At 55.3% G+C, this 24,115-nt stretch overlaps 3 protein-coding genes and 1 long non-coding RNA gene across 5 annotated transcripts in view; 1 reads left to right on the forward strand and 3 right to left on the reverse strand.

Annotated features, from left to right (window-relative positions):
• Positions 1 to 24,115, forward strand: part of LOC145534151 (uncharacterized) — a 270,548-nt gene that overhangs the window by 232,547 nt on the left and 13,886 nt on the right. For both annotated transcript variants that reach the window (XR_014074277.1, XR_014074278.1), the window contains 4 exons: positions 83 to 194; positions 7,724 to 7,835; positions 15,370 to 15,481; positions 23,014 to 23,125. This is a non-coding gene — a long non-coding RNA (uncharacterized LOC145534151). The remainder of the gene's footprint in view (positions 1 to 82; positions 195 to 7,723; positions 7,836 to 15,369; positions 15,482 to 23,013; positions 23,126 to 24,115) is intronic.
• On the reverse strand, positions 1,129 to 4,013 carry LOC145534131 (uncharacterized). The gene is made up of 3 exons (XM_081561504.1): positions 3,844 to 4,013; positions 3,132 to 3,444; positions 1,129 to 2,879 (listed from the first exon to the last, which is right to left on the reverse strand). Exons 1-3 carry the CDS (start codon positions 3,976 to 3,978, stop codon positions 2,251 to 2,253), a joined length of 1,077 nt encoding a protein of 358 aa, XP_081417630.1. The 5' UTR covers positions 3,979 to 4,013; the 3' UTR covers positions 1,129 to 2,250.
• LOC145534016 (uncharacterized) lies at positions 9,864 to 14,943 on the reverse strand. Its single transcript, XM_081561381.1, has 3 exons — positions 11,489 to 14,943; positions 10,777 to 11,089; positions 9,864 to 10,524 (listed from the first exon to the last, which is right to left on the reverse strand). Exons 1-3 carry the CDS (start codon positions 11,723 to 11,725, stop codon positions 9,896 to 9,898), a joined length of 1,179 nt encoding a protein of 392 aa, XP_081417507.1. The 5' UTR covers positions 11,726 to 14,943; the 3' UTR covers positions 9,864 to 9,895.
• On the reverse strand, positions 16,879 to 19,695 carry LOC145534033 (uncharacterized). Its single transcript, XM_081561398.1, has 3 exons — positions 19,135 to 19,695; positions 18,423 to 18,735; positions 16,879 to 18,170 (listed from the first exon to the last, which is right to left on the reverse strand). Exons 1-3 carry the CDS (start codon positions 19,369 to 19,371, stop codon positions 17,542 to 17,544), a joined length of 1,179 nt encoding a protein of 392 aa, XP_081417524.1. The 5' UTR covers positions 19,372 to 19,695; the 3' UTR covers positions 16,879 to 17,541.

Raw genomic sequence — 24,115 nt, forward strand, 5'->3', positions numbered from 1 at the left:
GGGCCGGGGGAGGTCAGGCTCCAGCAGTGGGAGGGGCGTGAGGCCCGCCTGCGGCAGTTGGTGACCTTCCTGCTCCCCTCAGGGCAGAGCCGCCGGCCTGAGAATGAGGGCGCTGCTGAGCCCAGGGCCTGGGATGGCCCGTTGCTGCTGTGGTCCCAGAGCTCCACCCGAGACCTGAGGGAAGCCGTCTGCCCGTGAGTCCTCTCCCGCTTGTCTGTCAGCTTGTTTGAACCATGCTGGGTTTTCTGCCCAGCTGGCTAAGGGGAGTCCCTGGAAATGCAAGGGTGTGGGTTTTGGCAGACTTCAGGGAAGACATGCCAGATGAGCCTGGGAGACTCCAGCTTAATCTGGATTCAGGAGATATCTCTTCGGGCCAGCTAGTAATTGTAGGATAAGCCTAATGAGTCTTCACAGGATGAAGAGAGTAACGTGCCAAGGTAGCAATCGATGTCCTCATTCGAGAGGATGAAGCTGGTGCTCAGAGAAGGGGGGAACTTGGCCACAGCAAGGAGGTGTGCACCCAGACAGAACCCCCAGATCCGGCCATTGGAGCTCAGGGAGGCCACTGGTGTGGCTTGTCCCTGTGGCAGGGGCCGAGGCACGCAGCCCACCCTGATTCCTGCGGGGGCCTGACTTGGGAAGTGCCATCTGGTAGCTTTGAGACTCACCAAACCAAATTGCACTGGAGAGAGGAGGGACACCTTCCTTCATCCACCCCCCACCCCCGCCGGATTCCCACATACCCTGACCCCTTTCTCCCGATTTCGGAGCCATTTCCAGAGTCCCGCTCGTATGACCTCATTCGAAGTGCACTGTGGACGAGCTGCCATCTGCAGCTACTACCACAGCGGCCAAGGGCTTTAGCTCCCGACTACCTCCCTTCCTTTGGAACTTGGGGGCCCTCTACTCCCCACTTGCACACCACAGACCTTTGCTGAGGATTGTGGGGACCCTCACTCAGTTTGCAGTACGTTGTAGCCATCCCTGTCCTCTCTATACCTCCCTTGAAACTCAGCTTGTGAGCTCCTTTGGAGCAGCGTGGCCCACCTGGCTGCAACGGAAGAGACACAGCTGACAGTGAAACAACAGCTTAGATCTGAGACCCGGAAAGCTCTGTCAGAAGGGACCTCCCTCTTCACACCGTAGAGGCTGTAGGAGGCGCCAGGCTTTCGAACCAGTGCTGGGGCCAAAATGACTCCACAGCTGTTTTCCTTCCTGGGGAGGGTTCTGGCTCGAGTGGGAATGGCTCAAGTCTCCTAAGGTTCTGCAAGCCCACTGTGTGCAGATTCACGGTACACAGAGAGGAGAAGGTGGAGTCCTGCCCTGTAGGTGGTCACAGCTCACGGATGAGCCAGGCAGGCAGGCAGGCAGGGCATGAGAACACCTGAGCTGCCTTCATGAGTGAATGGTGTGGGGGCAGAGGAAGAGAAGCCGGTCTGCTCCCTCGTGTGGTGCCCCGGGCAGGTTGTCCCCAGAGGAAGCCCTTACGACGGTGAGGACTATCACTGCTGTTTCCCAAGGGGTTCCGTCGGTGCGTGTCTTCCCCGGAGCGGTCAGGCCGTCTCTCAAGTACACGGGCCATGGGCATTGCCTCTCCTTGGAACTTCCCATGTGTTTCTCTTTTTTATGGAACAGTGATTTTCTAGAGGGGTTCTGGGCCACAAGGATGTTGGGTCATTTTCTAGCCTTCTGTCATGAAGAACGCTTTCCTGGGTGTTGGGGTGGTTTGTTGTTCCAGCTCCCTTTCTTGGCTTCTTTTGGGAGCTGGTGCAACAAGACGAGCTCAGCCTCTGCCTTCTGGCTGAGATGTCACCCTTGACACAGCAATGCCTGCCTGGAGATAATGATGGCAGTTGCCAAAAGGGCTTCGTTTGGCACATGGTATCTTGAAAGGACGTACACCGTCCTTTCAGATATCAAAGGCTAGTTCAAATGACATAAAAATGAGAACTCTCCAATGGAGTCTTACAGTAGTTGGAGAGTCCAAAAAACACTCCTTCAGTCATTTCACTGAGAGTCATTGATTGGGGACACCAAGAATATAGGAAGGAATGCACAAAGAAAGGATGAAATTGTGTTCAGGATCGGGGGAAGGGATGAACAGGGCGTGCTTGCCTTGAATCCAGGCTTTGTTGGGGGGTGGGGCATAAAGATCAAACGGGTCTGAAACTACAAAGTGGTGATGGTAACACAGTATCACCAGAGTTACACAACAGTGTTCCCAAATTGCAACAATGATGAAAAAGTTTACTAATCCCAACTTAACCAACAAAAGTACAGGAAACCATACAAAAAATAAAACATCACCAGAAAGGTGGAAACAAACCAAATGCAAAGCAGTTCAGGGGAAAGGAACTCCATGTCCCCTGGGGGCAGACCGAGTCGCCAGCGTCCACGGTGAGCAGACGGGGATGGAGGCTGCAGAGCCGACCGCTCCCCTGGACGTGGTGTTTCCGGCAAGGGCTCTGGGTGTCTGTCCAGAGCGGGGGCTCGTTCTCCCTGCAGGGGTGGGTGAGTCATCGTGGGCGTCTGGGTGTTGCGCGGGAGCCAGGGCAGGCTCTCCCTGCCGAGGCGGTGACTCCTCCTCTGCCTCGGGTTCTCCTGCCAGAGCCCGAGCAGGTAGAGGTGCACGTGGAGGTGGAGGTTCTGGCTGAGGGGGTGGGACATCAGTGCCTGGGGCTGGGGGTCCTGCAGGCATGGAGATCCGATCTGCCCGGTGTGCTGGCCAGTACCCAGCTGGCCTGGTGTCTCTGCGAGGGCAAGTCTCGGTTCTCCATCTGCCCTCGGTGGATCCCTGGGTCCTGCACCTGGAGCCAGCACCTCTGTAGGGACAGGTCTGGGAAGCGGAGCCTGGTTCCAGTTGGAGGCCAGTGCTAGAGCTGGGGGAGAAGCAAAGTTTGCCCACAGGCCAGCCTTGGCATGTGCGTCTCCCGGGACAGAAAGCTTCCAAGAGATTCCCAAAGACTACCCAGCGTCGGATGTCTTTTGGGACTGAAGTGTGCAAGATGGGGGGCGGGGGGTGTGAGGCCAGCGCTTGCTGCAGGCCCAGCAGCAGCTTTCGGGGACTCGTCCCTGTGTAGCTCAGCACCCCCTCCCCACACACTCCCGTGCACCAGCCCCAGCGTCCTCACCTCTGTGCTCTGGCGTGCTGGGCTCCAGGTCCTCCTGCTGCCTCAGAGGCCGGGGTTCTCGGGACTCTGGGTCGGAGCCGGGTGTGCTGAGCTCCGTGGCAGCCTCAGACTGGGCCGCCGGGTGTATCCTGGGCGGTGTCTCGGCAGCAGGCCTTCCCCGCCTCCGCTTCTCCCCCGGTGGGGCTGATGCCTCCGTGGGCACGCTCACCTGGAGCCTGCACTGGGCCTCACGGGCGGGGGGGTGGTGCTCCGACCCCTCCCTCCGGGAGGTGGATGGGGTGTCCCCGTCCTCGGCCTCATCACGTGGGAAGCTCTGCAACGACAGTGACCGTCAGCCAGCCATGCTAGGAGTTTTCCGAGCTGGGCCTGGGCAGTGGAGCCGCTGCTTCTGCCTGCTCGAACTTCTCTTCCCAGAAGGGTCAGAGACGTGTGTCTGCTCAGATCCCCACCCGGGAGGAAAGAGACCCACCTGAGGGTGTGAGGTCCGCCTGGGCGGCCGCCGCTGCCCGCACTCTCCCCATCCCGCCCAGCCTGCTCTCCCCTGGGGTGTGGACACAACTTGTCCGCAGGCTTCTGACCCCACATCCGCCTGGGCTTCCTTGAGGGAGACACACCCCAAGAAACCCGCATCCACACACACAGGCGAAGGACCCGGTGTTTCCGGGTGGCATGGGAGAGGCGGCCTGGTCCGTCCTGGGGCTCCCCGTGTTACCTTTCTGTTTCTCCGGGCAAAGGGCCAGAGGCCTCTCGGGGGTGTCCTGAGCCAACGTCGACAGGGTGCCCGCGCACACTGCCTGTGAGCACTCCTGAGGCCCCGGCCTCTGGGCAGGGGCAAACAGCAGAACATCTTGGCAGCCAGTGAACTGGCTGGGGGCTCCTCTCCGCTCTGGAGGCCTGGATACCCGGGCTGCGCGTTCTGTTGGGTTCTGTTGCCGGCAGGTGACATCATCTCCTGGGGTTCGTGCTGAGGTCCCTTCCCCAAAACTTCCCAAGGGAATCTCTGGGTTTCTGACTGCTCGACCACCCCCCTTAGGCCATGTGCAGGCACAGTGACACCCACACAGCCCAGCCCACAGCCCTGGGGAGGCCTGGGTTCAGCCAGGGCCTGAGCTCCGAGGACCCCACTGCTCTCAGACCAGGCTCCTTCTTCTCATAAGTGGTGTGGCCCTGGACAAGCATATGCCCCTCAGGGTTGCCCCAGTCTCTCCATCTGCAGAGTGGTGGTCATTCTCCCATCTGCTTCCTAGGTCTGTCGGCCTACGAGCAGCTCCATGCCTTTCCACCTGGGGCCGATATCACGTGGAGCTTGTGCGCTGAGACTTCAGAAAGAAAGATTCCATCCAGGGCTGACACAGCACAGAATGGGGCAGAACGAGGCCTGGATGCGCCGTGGTACCCAGGAAAAGGCACTCCCCCTCCTGACTGTTTTGAGACCCCGCATCCAAGTTGGAGGACCGAAAGGAAGACTCGAAGGTCTCCCTCTCTTATAGAAAAGAGTAGCCAACTTTCTGCTCCTCTGTTTCCATTGAGATTCTGTTCAAGTGTCCCAGCTCGGCTTCTGCGGGTGGCTGAGCTTCTAGTGGCTCCCTGCGTTCTTGTCTTTTCCTCTCCAAACCTTCCGTCCTTTTCCCCCTTCTGGGGTGGAAGGGCGCTGTCATTGCTTCTACCTTCGAGGCAGATTGAGGAAAAGTCTGGACCGTCGACTCCTTTCCTCTCTTTGGTTCCGTGTCTCTCTCTGGCTGTGTCCCTCTCTTTTCCTTTCTCAATTGCGTCTGTGTCTTCCTCTTTCTCTCTCGTGTGTGGATGGATGGATGCTAGGGATGCACATGTATATGATTAGATGAGGGTTATGTTTTAGGGATAGGTTAGAGGGAGAGAAAGGCTTTAGGTCGGAGTTGGTCATGGGGGAAGGGTCAAGGGTGGTGGTGGTGTTGTTTCTTGGAATCTGAGTGCTGTGCATTCTTCGTCTCTTTCCATATGAACCCCTTCTCAGATACACCACTTGCAAGGAGTCTCTCATGTTCTGTTTCCTATCTTTTGCATTTGTGAATGCTTAGCTTCTCTGTTGTGAAGAGGTTCCATTGGATGGAAACCCATGGGTGTACTTCGTGTACCTCTTTGCCTTACTTGAAGAGACCCATTTCGACCTCTGCCCAGCAAATGGCAAGGAGACTCTGATGTTAAGGAGCCTTTGACCTACGCTTCTTTCTAGCTATCTCATGACATCAGTCTTTAGGGTGAGGTTTTCCCCCTATATTGAGGTGGTATGAGATCAAAACCAATAGCGTTCTTCAGATGTAGCTGTCTGGTTTTCCCATGGACATTGATTGAAGAGGCTTTCTTGTTCCCATTTGGATATTCTCCCCTTCTGTGTCAGAGATGAGTTGACCATGGATGCTGGGGTTTGTTTCTGGACCCTCCACTTTATTCCATCGATCTGGATCTGTGTGTGTTGTTGTATTCCCAATAGCATACTGTCCTGCTGCTGCTGCTGCGGCTAAGTCACTTCAGTCGTGTCTGACTCTGCGTGACCCCATGGCCTGCAGCCTACCAGGCTCCTCCATCCAGGACATTTTCCAGGCAAGAGTACTGGAGTGGGTCGCCATTGCCTTCTCCGATACTCTCCTGAGGATCCTAGTTTGGTCGTCTAATTTCCTTTCACACAACCTTGGATGTCCGTATCGGGGCTTTTTCGTCGGATTGTATTGACAGTTTAGGCTCTTTTCTGTCTCCGTACCCCTTTTGCAATTCTTTGTTCGGTGCGAAAATGCATTGGCATTTTGGGAGGAATAGCATCGAAGCTGTGGATTGCCTTGTGGGGCTGTGACATCATTCTCCCAATAGGAATTCTTTCAAGCCCTGAGCACAGCTTCTCTTTCCAGTGATTGGTGTGGGCTTGATCTTCCTTCTTCCATCTCTCGCCGTTTTGTGAGAACAGGTCCATCCTTCCCTTCTGGGTTAGATGGACTGGTGGGTATCACTTCAGTGAATGGCATTGTCAGTGGGGGTGATAATTCCCTTCTCGTTGGAAGACTTTGCTGTGAGTATTAGAAATGCAAGTGACTTCTCTTCCCCTTCCTCCCTGTCCATCTCTCAGAGCCACCGGGAAACAGAGGCCTCATCCACGGTCACACAGGCCTGAGGGGGTGCAACTAGACTGTTGTTTCTTCAGGCCCTCAGTGCTGGACATCATCCGGGATCCTCTGTGTGTGTCTTCCTCAGTCTGGTGTCCCTTCAGACCTTTCCCTAGTTTTCACAGGCTTGTTGTGTTGGTGTTCTTTGTCTGTTTGGAGACACATCCTTGATAAGCTTTGTGTTTCCACTCATTCGTCTCGCGATGTATGACCTGTCTTTTGCTTTTGTCATGAGGTCTTTCCCACAGTAGATATCTTTGATTTTGCAAAGTCCACTGTATTCTCTGGGTTTTTTTTTTTGTGGACTGGCTGTTAGTTTTGTGTGTGAAGACTCAAAGCACGTGTCCGGTTTCTGCTCATTGTTCTTCGAGATTTGTGACAAGTTTTCATGGAAAGTTTGTCTAGGGATAACTGGAAGTGAACTCGGTGTAAGGTGTCAAGTCTCCATCTCCATTCCTGTCATCCCCTGCAGTTTCCAATTCCCTGTTCCTGAGTGGTTTTAGAGACCTTGTGGGGAGTTTGGTTGCATTGGAGTTTGCATTTCCACCTTGATTCGATTCACACTGTTCTGCCCTCAGGGACACTGTCAAGGGGGAGTGAGGAGCAGCCTGCACTTCCAGCAGTGACCACACGGTGGGGCGAGTGCTGCTCTCCCCTCAGGGAGCCCCAGGCCACAGGCATCCCAGTGAGGAGCCAGCTCTGTGCTCAGCTGAAAGGAGTTAGTCTCTCAGGAGCCTCTGAGCCCTTGCCTTTGGATCACCCAGGGTGGGCATTTACTGGGACAGAAAAAATTGCCCTGAATTCCATGGACGGAAGAGCCTGGCTGTGTAGAGTTCGTGAGTTGCCGCGAATCAGACACAACTGAGGACACAAAAATTCTATAGATTAAAACACTTTTTGGGGGTGGGGGGGAGTGAAAGGGGGGGATGTGGGTTTTTTTGTCTTATATAATAGCCAAGGGAAATCTAGTTTAAACCTAAATTCACATAGACGGGAAAGGTATAGCTCTCCGTCACCCTATTAAAAAAAAAAAAAAAAACTACTAAACTTTTCTGAAAGTTTATTTAGTAGCTTCCTTGAGCAGTTCGTTGTGAAGCATTTTTTTTTTTTCTGTGACATTGGCCTCATTAAAAAGCACGGTTTGCCTTTACTGGATAATTCTGTTCATTGGTTTCTTAGGGAACCTTGGTAATATTTGAGTTTCCTGGGGAGTATGGTCACATGACCTGGCCCTGGCCAATCGGTGCGTTCCACCTCCCTGGCCACTGTGATTGGCTCCGGGCTGGGGCAGTGCCCAATCGGGGCCCAGGGCCGGGCCTCCCGTTGGAAGCCAGGGGAAGACGAGCTGTCGTCCTGCTGGGGTAGGGGAAGGGGTGGGGCCGGGGGAGGTCAGGCTCCAGCAGTGGGAGGGGCGTGAGGCCCGCCTGCGGCAGTTGGTGACCTTCCTGCTCCCCTCAGGGCAGAGCCGCCGGCCTGAGAATGAGGGCGCTGCTGAGCCCAGGGCCTGGGATGGCCCGTTGCTGCTGTGGTCCCAGAGCTCCACCCGAGACCTGAGGGAAGCCGTCTGCCCGTGAGTCCTCTCCCGCTTGTCTGTCAGCTTGTTTGAACCATGCTGGGTTTTCTGCCCAGCTGGCTAAGGGGAGTCCCTGGAAATGCAAGGGTGTGGGTTTTGGCAGACTTCAGGGAAGACATGCCAGATGAGCCTGGGAGACTCCAGCTTAATCTGGATTCAGGAGATATCTCTTCGGGCCAGCTAGTAATTGTAGGATAAGCCTAATGAGTCTTCACAGGATGAAGAGAGTAACGTGCCAAGGTAGCAATCGATGTCCTCATTCGAGAGGATGAAGCTGGTGCTCAGAGAAGGGGGGAACTTGGCCACAGCAAGGAGGTGTGCACCCAGACAGAACCCCCAGATCCGGCCATTGGAGCTCAGGGAGGCCACTGGTGTGGCTTGTCCCTGTGGCAGGGGCCGAGGCACGCAGCCCACCCTGATTCCTGCGGGGGCCTGACTTGGGAAGTGCCATCTGGTAGCTTTGAGACTCACCAAACCAAATTGCACTGGAGAGAGGAGGGACACCTTCCTTCATCCACCCCCCACCCCCGCCGGATTCCCACATACCCTGACCCCTTTCTCCCGATTTCGGAGCCATTTCCAGAGTCCCGCTCATATGACCTCATTCGAAGTGCACTGTGGACGAGCTGCCATCTGCAGCTACTACCACAGCGGCCAAGGGCTTTAGCTCCCGACTACCTCCCTTCCTTTGGAACTTGGGGGCCCTCTACTCCCCACTTGCACACCACAGACCTTTGCTGAGGATTGTGGGGACCCTCACTCAGTTTGCAGTACGTTGTAGCCATCCCTGTCCTCTCTATACCTCCCTTGAAACTCAGCTTGTGAGCTCCTTTGGAGCAGCGTGGCCCACCTGGCTGCAACGGAAGAGACACAGCTGACAGTGAAACAACAGCTTAGATCTGAGACCCGGAAAGCTCTGTCAGAAGGGACCTCCCTCTTCACACCGTAGAGGCTGTAGGAGGCGCCAGGCTTTCGAACCAGTGCTGGGGCCAAAATGACTCCACAGCTGTTTTCCTTCCTGGGGAGGGTTCTGGCTCGAGTGGGAATGGCTCAAGTCTCCTAAGGTTCTGCAAGCCCACTGTGTGCAGATTCACGGTACACAGAGAGGAGAAGGTGGAGTCCTGCCCTGTAGGTGGTCACAGCTCACGGATGAGCCAGGCAGGCAGGCAGGCAGGCAGGGCATGAGAACACCTGAGCTGCCTTCATGAGTGAATGGTGTGGGGGCAGAGGAAGAGAAGCCGGTCTGCTCCCTCGTGTGGTGCCCCGGGCAGGTTGTCCCCAGAGGAAGCCCTTACGACGGTGAGGACTATCACTGCTGTTTCCCAAGGGGTTCCGTCGGTGCGTGTCTTCCCCGGAGCGGTCAGGCCGTCTCTCAAGTACACGGGCCATGGGCATTGCCTCTCCTTGGAACTTCCCATGTGTTTCTCTTTTTTATGGAACAGTGATTTTCTAGAGGGGTTCTGGGCCACAAGGATGTTGGGTCATTTTCTAGCCTTCTGTCATGAAGAACGCTTTCCTGGGTGTTGGGGTGGTTTGTTGTTCCAGCTCCCTTTCTTGGCTTCTTTTGGGAGCTGGTGCAACAAGACGAGCTCAGCCTCTGCCTTCTGGCTGAGATGTCACCCTTGACACAGCAATGCCTGCCTGGAGATAATGATGGCAGTTGCCAAAAGGGCTTCGTTTGGCACATGGTATCTTGAAAGGACGTACACCGTCCTTTCAGATATCAAAGGCTAGTTCAAATGACATAAAAATGAGAACTCTCCAATGGAGTCTTACAGTAGTTGGAGAGTCCAAAAAACACTCCTTCAGTCATTTCACTGAGAGTCATTGATTGGGGACACCAAGAATATAGGAAGGAATGCACAAAGAAAGGATGAAATTGTGTTCAGGATCGGGGGAAGGGATGAACAGGGCGTGCTTGCCTTGAATCCAGGCTTTGTTGGGGGGTGGGGCATAAAGATCAAACGGGTCTGAAACTACAAAGTGGTGATGGTAACACAGTATCACCAGAGTTACACAACAGTGTTCCCAAATTGCAACAATGATGAAAAAGTTTACTAATCCCAACTTAACCAACAAAAGTACAGGAAACCATACAAAAAATAAAACATCACCAGAAAGGTGGAAACAAACCAAATGCAAAGCAGTTCAGGGGAAAGGAACTCCATGTCCCCTGGGGGCAGACCGAGTCGCCAGCGTCCACGGTGAGCAGACGGGGATGGAGGCTGCAGAGCCGACCGCTCCCCTGGACGTGGTGTTTCCGGCAAGGGCTCTGGGTGTCTGTCCAGAGCGGGGGCTCGTTCTCCCTGCAGGGGTGGGTGAGTCATCGTGGGCGTCTGGGTGTTGCGCGGGAGCCAGGGCAGGCTCTCCCTGCCGAGGCGGTGACTCCTCCTCTGCCTCGGGTTCTCCTGCCAGAGCCCGAGCAGGTAGAGGTGCACGTGGAGGTGGAGGTTCTGGCTGAGGGGGTGGGACATCAGTGCCTGGGGCTGGGGGTCCTGCAGGCATGGAGATCCGATCTGCCCGGTGTGCTGGCCAGTACCCAGCTGGCCTGGTGTCTCTGCGAGGGCAAGTCTCGGTTCTCCATCTGCCCTCGGTGGATCCCTGGGTCCTGCACCTGGAGCCAGCACCTCTGTAGGGACAGGTCTGGGAAGCGGAGCCTGGTTCCAGTTGGAGGCCAGTGCTAGAGCTGGGGGAGAAGCAAAGTTTGCCCACAGGCCAGCCTTGGCATGTGCGTCTCCCGGGACAGAAAGCTTCCAAGAGATTCCCAAAGACTACCCAGCGTCGGATGTCTTTTGGGACTGAAGTGTGCAAGATGGGGGGCGGGGGGTGTGAGGCCAGCGCTTGCTGCAGGCCCAGCAGCAGCTTTCGGGGACTCGTCCCTGTGTAGCTCAGCACCCCCTCCCCACACACTCCCGTGCACCAGCCCCAGCGTCCTCACCTCTGTGCTCTGGCGTGCTGGGCTCCAGGTCCTCCTGCTGCCTCAGAGGCCGGGGTTCTCGGGACTCTGGGTCGGAGCCGGGTGTGCTGAGCTCCGTGGCAGCCTCAGACTGGGCCGGCGGGTGTATCCTGGGCGGTGTCTCGGCAGCAGGCCTTCCCCGCCTCCGCTTCTCCCCCGGTGGGGCTGATGCCTCCGTGGGCACGCTCACCTGGAGCCTGCACTGGGCCTCACGGGCGGGGGGGTGGTGCTCCGACCCCTCCCTCCGGGAGGTGGATGGGGTGTCCCCGTCCTCGGCCTCATCACGTGGGAAGCTCTGCAACGACAGTGACCGTCAGCCAGCCATGCTAGGAGTTTTCCGAGCTGGGCCTGGGCAGTGGAGCCGCTGCTTCTGCCTGCTCGAACTTCTCTTCCCAGAAGGGTCAGAGACGTGTGTCTGCTCAGATCCCCACCCGGGAGGAAAGAGACCCACCTGAGGGTGTGAGGTCCGCCTGGGCGGCCGCCGCTGCCCGCACTCTCCCCATCCCGCCCAGCCTGCTCTCCCCTGGGGTGTGGACACAACTTGTCCGCAGGCTTCTGACCCCACATCCGCCTGGGCTTCCTTGAGGGAGACACACCCCAAGAAACCCGCATCCACACACACAGGCGAAGGACCCGGTGTTTCCGGGTGGCATGGGAGAGGCGGCCTGGTCCGTCCTGGGGCTCCCCGTGTTACCTTTCTGTTTCTCCGGGCAAAGGGCCAGAGGCCTCTCGGGGGTGTCCTGAGCCAACGTCGACAGGGTGCCCGCGCACACTGCCTGTGAGCACTCCTGAGGCCCCGGCCTCTGGGCAGGGGCAAACAGCAGAACATCCTGGCAGCCAGTGAACTGGCTGGGGGCTCCTCTCCGCTCTGGAGGCCTGGATACCCGGGCTGCGGGTTCTGTTGGGTTCTGTTGCCGGCAGGTGACATCATCTCCTGGGGTTCGTGCTGAGGTCCCTTCCCCAAAACTTCCCAAGGGAATCTCTGGGTTTCTGACTGCTCGACCACCCCCCTTAGGCCATGTGCAGGCACAGTGACACCCACACAGCCCAGCCCACAGCCCTGGGGAGGCCTGGGTTCAGCCAGGGCCTGAGCTCCGAGGACCCCACTGCTCTCAGACCAGGCTCCTTCTTCTCATAAGTGGTGTGGCCCTGGACAAGCATATGCCCCTCAGGGTTGCCCCAGTCTCTCCATCTGCAGAGTGGTGGTCATTCTCCCATCTGCTTCCTAGGTCTGTCGGCCTACGAGCAGCTCCATGCCTTTCCACCTGGGGCCGATATCACGTGGAGCTTGTGCGCTGAGACTTCAGAAAGAAAGATTCCATCCAGGGCTGACACAGCACAGAATGGGGCAGAACGAGGCCTGGATGCGCCGTGGTACCCAGGAAAAGGCACTCCCCCTCCTGACTGTTTTGAGACCCCGCATCCAAGTTGGAGGACCGAAAGGAAGACTCGAAGGTCTCCCTCTCTTATAGAAAAGAGTAGCCAACTTTCTGCTCCTCTGTTTCCATTGAGATTCTGTTCAAGTGTCCCAGCTCGGCTTCTGCGGGTGGCTGAGCTTCTAGTGGCTCCCTGCGTTCTTGTCTTTTCCTCTCCAAACCTTCCGTCCTTTTCCCCCTTCTGGGGTGGAAGGGCGCTGTCATTGCTTCTACCTTCGAGGCAGATTGAGGAAAAGTCTGGACCGTCGACTCCTTTCCTCTCTTTGGTTCCGTGTCTCTCTCTGGCTGTGTCCCTCTCTTTTCCTTTCTCAATTGCGTCTGTGTCTTCCTCTTTCTCTCTCGTGTGTGGATGGATGGATGCTAGGGATGCACATGTATATGATTAGATGAGGGTTATGTTTTAGGGATAGGTTAGAGGGAGAGAAAGGCTTTAGGTCGGAGTTGGTCATGGGGGAAGGGTCAAGGGTGGTGGTGGTGTTGTTTCTTGGAATCTGAGTGCTGTGCATTCTTCGTCTCTTTCCATATGAACCCCTTCTCAGATACACCACTTGCAAGGAGTCTCTCATGTTCTGTTTCCTATCTTTTGCATTTGTGAATGCTTAGCTTCTCTGTTGTGAAGAGGTTCCATTGGATGGAAACCCATGGGTGTACTTCGTGTACCTCTTTGCCTTACTTGAAGAGACCCATTTCGACCTCTGCCCAGCAAATGGCAAGGAGACTCTGATGTTAAGGAGCCTTTGACCTACGCTTCTTTCTAGCTATCTCATGACATCAGTCTTTAGGGTGAGGTTTTCCCCCTATATTGAGGTGGTATGAGATCAAAACCAATAGCGTTCTTCAGATGTAGCTGTCTGGTTTTCCCATGGACATTGATTGAAGAGGCTTTCTTGTTCCCATTTGGATATTCTCCCCTTCTGTGTCAGAGATGAGTTGACCATGGATGCTGGGGTTTGTTTCTGGACCCTCCACTTTATTCCATCGATCTGGATCTGTGTGTGTTGTTGTATTCCCAATAGCATACTGTCCTGCTGCTGCTGCTGCGGCTAAGTCACTTCAGTCGTGTCTGACTCTGCGTGACCCCATGGCCTGCAGCCTACCAGGCTCCTCCGTCCAGGACATTTTCCAGGCAAGAGTACTGGAGTGGGTCGCCATTGCCTTCTCCGATACTCTCCTGAGGATCCTAGTTTGGTCGTCTAATTTCCTTTCACACAACCTTGGATGTCCGTATCGGGGCTTTTTCGTCGGATTGTATTGACAGTTTAGGCTCTTTTCTGTCTCCGTACCCCTTTTGCAATTCTTTGTTCGGTGCGAAAATGCATTGGCATTTTGGGAGGAATAGCATCGAAGCTGTGGATTGCCTTGTGGGGCTGTGACATCATTCTCCCAATAGGAATTCTTTCAAGCCCTGAGCACAGCTTCTCTTTCCAGTGATTGGTGTGGGCTTGATCTTCCTTCTTCCATCTCTCGCCGTTTTGTGAGAACAGGTCCATCCTTCCCTTCTGGGTTAGATGGACTGGTGGGTATCACTTCAGTGAATGGCATTGTCAGTGGGGGTGATAATTCCCTTCTCGTTGGAAGACTTTGCTGTGAGTATTAGAAATGCAAGTGACTTCTCTTCCCCTTCCTCCCTGTCCATCTCTCAGAGCCACCGGGAAACAGAGGCCTCATGCACGGTCACACAGGCCTGAGGGGGTGCAACTAGACTGTTGTTTCTTCAGGCCCTCAGTGCTGGACATCATCCGGGATCCTCTGTGTGTGTCTTCCTCAGTCTGGTGTCCCTTCAGACCTTTCCCTAGTTTTCACAGGCTTGTTGTGTTGGTGTTCTTTGTCTGTTTGGAGACACATCCTTGATAAGCTTTGTGTTTCCACTCATTCGTCTCGCGATGTATGACCTGTCTTTTGCTTTTGTCATGAGGTCTTTCCCACAGTAGATATCTTTGATTTTGCAAAGTCCACTGTATTCTCTGGGTTTTTTTTTTGTGGACTGGCTGTTAGTTTTGTGTGTGAAGACTCAAAGCACGTGTCCGGTTTCTGCTCATTGTTCTTCGAGATTTGTGACAAGTTTTCATGGAAAGTTTGTCTAGGGATAACTGGAAGTGAACTCGGTGTAAGGTGTCAAGTCTCCATCTCCATTCCTGTCATCCCCTGCAGTTTCCAATTCCCTGTTCCTGAGTGGTTTTAGAGACCTTGTGGGGAGTTTGGTTGCATTGGAGTTTGCATTTCCACCTTGATTCGATTCACACTGTTCTGCCCTCAGGGACACTGTCAAGGGGGAGTGAGGAGCAGCCTGCACTTCCAGCAGTGACCACACGGTGGGGCGAGTGCTGCTCTCCCCTCAGGGAGCCCCAGGCCACAGGCATCCCAGTGAGGAGCCAGCTCTGTGCTCAGCTGAAAGGAGTTAGTCTCTCAGGAGCCTCTGAGCCCTTGCCTTTGGATCACCCAGGGTGGGCATTTACTGGGACAGAAAAAATTGCCCTGAATTCCATGGACGGAAGAGCCTGGCTGTGTAGAGTTCGTGAGTTGCCGCGAATCAGACACAACTGAGGACACAAAAATTCTATAGATTAAAACACTTTTTGGGGGTGGGGGGGAGTGAAAGGGGGGGATGTGGGTTTTTTTGTCTTATATAATAGCCAAGGGAAATCTAGTTTAAACCTAAATTCACATAGACGGGAAAGGTATAGCTCTCCGTCACCCTATTAAAAAAAAAAAAAAAAAACTACTAAACTTTTCTGAAAGTTTATTTAGTAGCTTCCTTGAGCAGTTCATTGTGAAGCATTTTTTTTTTTTTCTGTGACATTGGCCTCATTAAAAAGCACGGTTTGCCTTTACTGGATAATTCTGTTCATTGGTTTCTTAGGGAACCTTGGTAATATTTGAGTTTCCTGGGGAGTATGGTCACATGACCTGGCCCTGGCCAATCGGTGCGTTCCACCTCCCTGGCCACTGTGATTGGCTCCGGGCTGGGGCAGTGCCCAATCGGGGCCCAGGGCCGGGCCTCCCGTTGGAAGCCAGGGGAAGACGAGCTGTCGTCCTGCTGGGGTAGGGGAAGGGGTGGGGCCGGGGGAGGTCAGGCTCCAGCAGTGGGAGGGGCGTGAGGCCCGCCTGCGGCAGTTGGTGACCTTCCTGCTCCCCTCAGGGCAGAGCCGCCGGCCTGAGAATGAGGGCGCTGCTGAGCCCAGGGCCTGGGATGGCCCGTTGCTGCTGTGGTCCCAGAGCTCCACCCGAGACCTGAGGGAAGCCGTCTGCCCGTGAGTCCTCTCCCGCTTGTCTGTCAGCTTGTTTGAACCATGCTGGGTTTTCTGCCCAGCTGGCTAAGGGGAGTCCCTGGAAATGCAAGGGTGTGGGTTTTGGCAGACTTCAGGGAAGACATGCCAGATGAGCCTGGGAGACTCCAGCTTAATCTGGATTCAGGAGATATCTCTTCGGGCCAGCTAGTAATTGTAGGATAAGCCTAATGAGTCTTCACAGGATGAAGAGAGTAACGTGCCAAGGTAGCAATCGATGTCCTCATTCGAGAGGATGAAGCTGGTGCTCAGAGAAGGGGGGAACTTGGCCACAGCAAGGAGGTGTGCACCCAGACAGAACCCCCAGATCCGGCCATTGGAGCTCAGGGAGGCCACTGGTGTGGCTTGTCCCTGTGGCAGGGGCCGAGGCACGCAGCCCACCCTGATTCCTGCGGGGGCCTGACTTGGGAAGTGCCATCTGGTAGCTTTGAGACTCACCAAACCAAATTGCACTGGAGAGAGGAGGGACACCTTCCTTCATCCACCCCCCACCCCCGCCGGATTCCCACATACCCTGACCCCTTTCTCCCGATTTCGGAGCCATTTCCAGAGTCCCGCTCATATGACCTCATTCGAAGTGCACTGTGGACGAGCTGCCATCTGCAGCTACTACCACAGCGGCCAAGGGCTTTAGCTCCCGACTACCTCCCTTCCTTTGGAACTTGGGGGCCCTCTACTCCCCACTTGCACACCACAGACCTTTGCTGAGGATTGTGGGGACCCTCACTCAGTTTGCAGTACGTTGTAGCCATCCCTGTCCTCTCTATACCTCCCTTGAAACTCAGCTTGTGAGCTCCTTTGGAGCAGCGTGGCCCACCTGGCTGCAACGGAAGAGACACAGCTGACAGTGAAACAACAGCTTAGATCTGAGACCCGGAAAGCTCTGTCAGAAGGGACCTCCCTCTTCACACCGTAGAGGCTGTAGGAGGCGCCAGGCTTTCGAACCAGTGCTGGGGCCAAAATGACTCCACAGCTGTTTTCCTTCCTGGGGAGGGTTCTGGCTCGAGTGGGAATGGCTCAAGTCTCCTAAGGTTCTGCAAGCCCACTGTGTGCAGATGCACGGTACACAGAGAGGAGAAGGTGGAGTCCTGCCCTGTAGGTGGTCACAGCTCACGGATGAGCCAGGCAGGCAGGCAGGCAGGCAGGGCATGAGAACACCTGAGCTGCCTTCATGAGTGAATGGTGTGGGGGCAGAGGAAGAGAAGCCGGTCTGCTCCCTCGTGTGGTGCCCCGGGCAGGTTGTCCCCAGAGGAAGCCCTTACGACGGTGAGGACTATCACTGCTGTTTCCCAAGGGGTTCCGTCGGTGCGTGTCTTCCCCGGAGCGGTCAGGCCGTCTCTCAAGTACACGGGCCATGGGCATTGCCTCTCCTTGGAACTTCCCATGTGTTTCTCTTTTTTATGGAACAGTGATTTTCTAGAGGGGTTCTGGGCCACAAGGATGTTGGGTCATTTTCTAGCCTTCTGTCATGAAGAACGCTTTCCTGGGTGTTGGGGTGGTTTGTTGTTCCAGCTCCCTTTCTTGGCTTCTTTTGGGAGCTGGTGCAACAAGACGAGCTCAGCCTCTGCCTTCTGGCTGAGATGTCACCCTTGACACAGCAATGCCTGCCTGGAGATAATGATGGCAGTTGCCAAAAGGGCTTCGTTTGGCACATGGTATCTTGAAAGGACGTACACCGTCCTTTCAGATATCAAAGGCTAGTTCAAATGACATAAAAATGAGAACTCTCCAATGGAGTCTTACAGTAGTTGGAGAGTCCAAAAAACACTCCTTCAGTCATTTCACTGAGAGTCATTGATTGGGGACACCAAGAATATAGGAAGGAATGCACAAAGAAAGGATGAAATTGTGTTCAGGATCGGGGGAAGGGATGAACAGGGCGTGCTTGCCTTGAATCCAGGCTTTGTTGGGGGGTGGGGCATAAAGATCAAACGGGTCTGAAACTACAAAGTGGTGATGGTAACACAGTATCACCAGAGTTACACAACAGTGTTCCCAAATTGCAACAATGATGAAAAAGTTTACTAATCACAACTTAACCAACAAAAGTACAGGAAACCATACAAAAAATAAAACATCACCAGAAAGGTGGAAACAAACCAAATGCAAAGCAGTTCAGGGGAAAGGAACTCCATGTCCCCTGGGGGCAGACCGAGTCGCCAGCGTCCACGGTGAGCAGACGGGGATGGAGGCTGCAGAGCCGACCGCTCCCCTGGACGTGGTGTTTCCGGCAAGGGCTCTGGGTGTCTGTCCAGAGCGGGGGCTCGTTCTCCCTGCAGGGGTGGGTGAGTCATCGTGGGCGTCTGGGTGTTGCGCGGGAGCCAGGGCAGGCTCTCCCTGCCGAGGCGGTGACTCCTCCTCTGCCTCGGGTTCTCCTGCCAGAGCCCGAGCAGGTAGAGGTGCACGTGGAGGTGGAGGTTCTGGCTGAGGGGGTGGGACATCAGTGCCTGGGGCTGGGGGTCCTGCAGGCATGGAGATCCGATCTGCCCGGTGTGCTGGCCAGTACCCAGCTGGCCTGGTGTCTCTGCGAGGGCAAGTCTCGGTTCTCCATCTGCCCTCGGTGGATCCCTGGGTCCTGCACCTGGAGCCAGCACCTCTGTAGGGACAGGTCTGGGAAGCGGAGCCTGGTTCCAGTTGGAGGCCAGTGCTAGAGCTGGGGGAGAAGCAAAGTTTGCCCACAGGCCAGCCTTGGCATGTGCGTCTCCCGGGACAGAAAGCTTCCAAGAGATTCCCAAAGACTACCCAGCGTCGGATGTCTTTTGGGACTGAAGTGTGCAAGATGGGGGGCGGGGGGTGTGAGGCCAGCGCTTGCTGCAGGCCCAGCAGCAGCTTTCGGGGACTCGTCCCTGTGTAGCTCAGCACCCCCTCCCCACACACTCCCGTGCACCAGCCCCAGCGTCCTCACCTCTGTGCTCTGGCGTGCTGGGCTCCAGGTCCTCCTGCTGCCTCAGAGGCCGGGGTTCTCGGGACTCTGGGTCGGAGCCGGGTGTGCTGAGCTCCGTGGCAGCCTCAGACTGGGCCGCCGGGTGTATCCTGGGCGGTGTCTCGGCAGCAGGCCTTCCCCGCCTCCGCTTCTCCCCCGGTGGGGCTGATGCCTCCGTGGGCACGCTCACCTGGAGCCTGCACTGGGCCTCACGGGCGGGGGGGTGGTGCTCCGACCCCTCCCTCCGGGAGGTGGATGGGGTGTCCCCGTCCTCGGCCTCATCACGTGGGAAGCTCTGCAACGACAGTGACCGTCAGCCAGCCATGCTAGGAGTTTTCCGAGCTGGGCCTGGGCAGTGGAGCCGCTGCTTCTGCCTGCTCGAACTTCTCTTCCCAGAAGGGTCAGAGACGTGTGTCTGCTCAGATCCCCACCCGGGAGGAAAGAGACCCACCTGAGGGTGTGAGGTCCGCCTGGGCGGCCGCCGCTGCCCGCACTCTCCCCATCCCGCCCAGCCTGCTCTCCCCTGGGGTGTGGACACAACTTGTCCGCAGGCTTCTGACCCCACATCCGCCTGGGCTTCCTTGAGGGAGACACACCCCAAGAAACCCGCATCCACACACACAGGCGAAGGACCCGGTGTTTCCGGGTGGCATGGGAGAGGCGGCCTGGTCCGTCCTGGGGCTCCCCGTGTTACCTTTCTGTTTCTCCGGGCAAAGGGCCAGAGGCCTCTCGGGGGTGTCCTGAGCCAACGTCGACAGGGTGCCCGCGCACACTGCCTGTGAGCACTCCTGAGGCCCCGGCCTCTGGGCAGGGGCAAACAGCAGAACATCTTGGCAGCCAGTGAACTGGCTGGGGGCTCCTCTCCGCTCTGGAGGCCTGGATACCCGGGCTGCGCGTTCTGTTGGGTTCTGTTGCCGGCAGGTGACATCATCTCCTGGGGTTCGTGCTGAGGTCCCTTCCCCAAAACTTCCCAAGGGAATCTCTGGGTTTCTGACTGCTCGACCACCCCCCTTAGGCCATGTGCAGGCACAGTGACACCCACACAGCCCAGCCCACAGCCCTGGGGAGGCCTGGGTTCAGCCAGGGCCTGAGCTCCGAGGACCCCACTGCTCTCAGACCAGGCTCCTTCTTCTCATAAGTGGTGTGGCCCTGGACAAGCATATGCCCCTCAGGGTTGCCCCAGTCTCTCCATCTGCAGAGTGGTGGTCATTCTCCCATCTGCTTCCTAGGTCTGTCGGCCTACGAGCAGCTCCATGCCTTTCCACCTGGGGCCGATATCACGTGGAGCTTGTGCGCTGAGACTTCAGAAAGAAAGATTCCATCCAGGGCTGACACAGCACAGAATGGGGCAGAACGAGGCCTGGATGCGCCGTGGTACCCAGGAAAAGGCACTCCCCCTCCTGACTGTTTTGAGACCCCGCATCCAAGTTGGAGGACCGAAAGGAAGACTCGAAGGTCTCCCTCTCTTATAGAAAAGAGTAGCCAACTTTCTGCTCCTCTGTTTCCATTGAGATTCTGTTCAAGTGTCCCAGCTCGGCTTCTGCGGGTGGCTGAGCTTCTAATGGCTCCCTGCGTTCTTGTCTTTTCCTCTCCAAACCTTCCGTCCTTTTCCCCCTTCTGGGGTGGAAGGGCGCTGTCATTGCTTCTACCTTCGAGGCAGATTGAGGAAAAGTCTGGACCGTCGACTCCTTTCCTCTCTTTGGTTCCGTGTCTCTCTCTGGCTGTGTCCCTCTCTTTTCCTTTCTCAATTGCGTCTGTGTCTTCCTCTTTCTCTCTCGTGTGTGGATGGATGGATGCTAGGGATGCACATGTATATGATTAGATGAGGGTTATGTTTTAGGGATAGGTTAGAGGGAGAGAAAGGCTTTAGGTCGGAGTTGGTCATGGGGGAAGGGTCAAGGGTGGTGGTGGTGTTGTTTCTTGGAATCTGAGTGCTGTGCATTCTTCGTCTCTTTCCATATGAACCCCTTCTCAGATACACCACTTGCAAGGAGTCTCTCATGTTCTGTTTCCTATCTTTTGCATTTGTGAATGCTTAGCTTCTCTGTTGTGAAGAGGTTCCATTGGATGGAAACCCATGGGTGTACTTCGTGTACCTCTTTGCCTTACTTGAAGAGACCCATTTCGACCTCCGCCCAGCAAATGGCAAGGAGACTCTGATGTTAAGGAGCCTTTGACCTACGCTTCTTTCTAGCTATCTCATGACATCAGTCTTTAGGGTGAGGTTTTCCCCCTATATTGAGGTGGTATGAGATCAAAACCAATAGCGTTCTTCAGATGTAGCTGTCTGGTTTTCCCATGGACATTGATTGAAGAGGCTTTCTTGTTCCCATTTGGATATTCTCCCCTTCTGTGTCAGAGATGAGTTGACCATGGATGCTGGGGTTTGTTTCTGGACCCTCCACTTTATTCCATCGATCTGGATCTGTGTGTGTTGTTGTATTCCCAATAGCATACTGTCCTGCTGCTGCTGCTGCGGCTAAGTCACTTCAGTCGTGTCTGACTCTGCGTGACCCCATGGCCTGCAGCCTACCAGGCTCCTCCGTCCAGGACATTTTCCAGGCAAGAGTACTGGAGTGGGTCGCCATTGCCTTCTCCGATACTCTCCTGAGGATCCTAGTTTGGTCGTCTAATTTCCTTTCACACAACCTTGGATGTCCGTATCGGGGCTTTTTCGTCGGATTGTATTGACAGTTTAGGCTCTTTTCTGTCTCCGTACCCCTTTTGCAATTCTTTGTTCGGTGCGAAAATGCATTGGCATTTTGGGAGGAATAGCATCGAAGCTGTGGATTGCCTTGTGGGGCTGTGACATCATTCTCCCAATAGGAATTCTTTCAAGCCCTGAGCACAGCTTCTCTTTCCAGTGATTGGTGTGGGCTTGATCTTCCTTCTTCCATCTCTCGCCGTTTTGTGAGAACAGGTCCATCCTTCCCTTCTGGGTTAGATGGACTGGTGGGTATCACTTCAGTGAATGGCATTGTCAGTGGGGGTGATAATTCCCTTCTCGTTGGAAGACTTTGCTGTGAGTATTAGAAATGCAAGTGACTTCTCTTCCCCTTCCTCCCTGTCCATCTCTCAGAGCCACCGGGAAACAGAGGCCTCATCCACGGTCACACAGGCCTGAGGGGGTGCAACTAGACCGTTGTTTCTTCAGGCCCTCAGTGCTGGACATCATCCGGGATCCTCTGTGTGTGTCTTCCTCAGTCTGGTGTCCCTTCAGACCTTTCCCTAGTTTTCACAGGCTTGTTGTGTTGGTGTTCTTTGTCTGTTTGGAGACACATCCTTGATAAGCTTTGTGTTTCCACTCATTCGTCTCGCGATGTATGACCTGTCTTTTGCTTTTGTCATGAGGTCTTTCCCACAGTAGATATCTTTGATTTTGCAAAGTCCACTGTATTCTCTGGGTTTTTTTTTTTTGTGGACTGGCTGTTAGTTTTGTGTGTGAAGACTCAAAGCACGTGTCCGGTTTCTGCTCATTGTTCTTCGAGATTTGTGACAAGTTTTCATGGAAAGTTTGTCTAGGGATAACTGGAAGTGAACTCGGTGTAAGGTGTCAAGTCTCCATCTCCATTCCTGTCATCCCCTGCAGTTTCCAATTCCCTGTTCCTGAGTGGTTTTAGAGACCTTGTGGGGAGTTTGGTTGCATTGGAGTTTGCATTTCCACCTTGATTCGATTCACACTGTTCTGCCCTCAGGGACACTGTCAAGGGGGAGTGAGGAGCAGCCTGCACTTCCAGCAGTGACCACACGGTGGGGCGAGTGCTGCTCTCCCCTCAGGGAGCCCCAGGCCACAGGCATCCCAGTGAGGAGCCAGTTCTGTGCTCAGCTGGAAGGAGTTAGTCTCTCAGGAGCCTCTGAGCCCTTGCCTTTGGATCACCCAGGGTGGGCATTTACTGGGACAGAAAAAATTGCCCTGAATTCCATGGACGGAAGAGCCTGGCTGTGTAGAGTTCGTGAGTTGCCGCAAATCAGACACAACTGAGGACACAAAAATTCTATAGATTAAAACACTTTTTGGGGGTGGGGGGGAGTGAAAGGGGGGGATGTGGGTTTTTTTGTCTTATATAATAGCCAAGGGAAATCTAGTTTAAACCTAAATTCACATAGACGGGAAAGGTATAGCTCTCCGTCACCCTATTAAAAAAAAAAAAAAACTACTAAACTTTTCTGGAAGTTTATTTAGTAGCTTCCTTGAGCAGTTCATTGTGAAGCATTTTTTTTTTTTCTGTGACATTGGCCTCATTAAAAAGCACGGTTTGCCTTTACTGGATAATTCTGTTCATTGGTTTCTTAGGGAACCTTGGTAATATTTGAGTTTCCTGGGGAGTATGGTCACATGACCTGGCCCTGGCCAATCGGTGCGTTCCACCTCCCTGGCCACTGTGATTGGCTCCGGGCTGGGGCAGTGCCCAATCGGGGCCCAGGGCCGGGCCTCCCGTTGGAAGCCAGGGGAAGACGAGCTGTCGTCCTGCTGGGGTAGGGGAAGGGGTGGGGCCGGGGGAGGTCAGGCTCCAGCAGTGGGAGGGGCGTGAGGCCCGCCTGCGGCAGTTGGTGACCTTCCTGCTCCCCTCAGGGCAGAGCCGCCGGCCTGAGAATGAGGGCGCTGCTGAGCCCAGGGCCTGGGATGGCCCGTTGCTGCTGTGGTCCCAGAGCTCCACCCGAGACCTGAGGGAAGCCGTCTGCCCGTGAGTCCTCTCCCGCTTGTCTGTCAGCTTGTTTGAACCATGCTGGGTTTTCTGCCCAGCTGGCTAAGGGGAGTCCCTGGAAATGCAAGGGTGTGGGTTTTGGCAGACTTCAGGGAAGACATGCCAGATGAGCCTGGGAGACTCCAGCTTAATCTGGATTCAGGAGATATCTCTTTGGGCCAGCTAGTAATTGTAGGATAAGCCTAATGAGTCTTCACAGGATGAAGAGAGTAACGTGCCAAGGTAGCAATCGATGTCCTCATTCGAGAGGATGAAGCTGGTGCTCAGAGAAGGGGGGAACTTGGCCACAGCAAGGAGGTGTGCACCCAGACAGAACCCCCAGATCCGGCCATTGGAGCTCAGGGAGGCCACTGGTGTGGCTTGTCCCTGTGGCAGGGGCCGAGGCACGCAGCCCACCCTGATTCCTGCGGGGGCCTGACTTGGGAAGTGCCATCTGGTAGCTTTGAGACTCACCAAACCAAATTGCACTGGAGAGAGGAGGGACACCTTCCTTCATCCACCCCCCACCCCCGCCGGATTCCCACATACCCTGACCCCTTTCTCCCGATTTCGGAGCCATTTCCAGAGTCCCGCTCATATGACCTCATTCGAAGTGCACTGTGGACGAGCTGCCATCTGCAGCTACTACCACAGCGGCCAAGGGCTTTAGCTCCCGACTACCTCCCTTCCTTTGGAACTTGGGGGCCCTCTACTCCCCACTTGCACACCACAGACCTTTGCTGAGGATTGTGGGGACCCTCACTCAGTTTGCAGTACGTTGTAGCCATCCCTGTCCTCTCTATACCTCCCTTGAAACTCAGCTTGTGAGCTCCTTTGGAGCAGCGTGGCCCACCTGGCTGCAACGGAAGAGACACAGCTGACAGTGAAACAACAGCTTAGATCTGAGACCCGGAAAGCTCTGTCAGAAGGGACCTCCCTCTTCACACCGTAGAGGCTGTAGGAGGCGCCAGGCTTTCGAACCAGTGCTGG

The sequence above is a fragment of the Giraffa tippelskirchi genome, chromosome 14, assembly GCF_054371585.1.
Source record: "Giraffa tippelskirchi isolate mGirTip1 chromosome 14, T2T-mGirTip1v1.2.pri, whole genome shotgun sequence".
Taxonomy (NCBI): domain Eukaryota; kingdom Metazoa; phylum Chordata; class Mammalia; order Artiodactyla; family Giraffidae; genus Giraffa; species Giraffa tippelskirchi.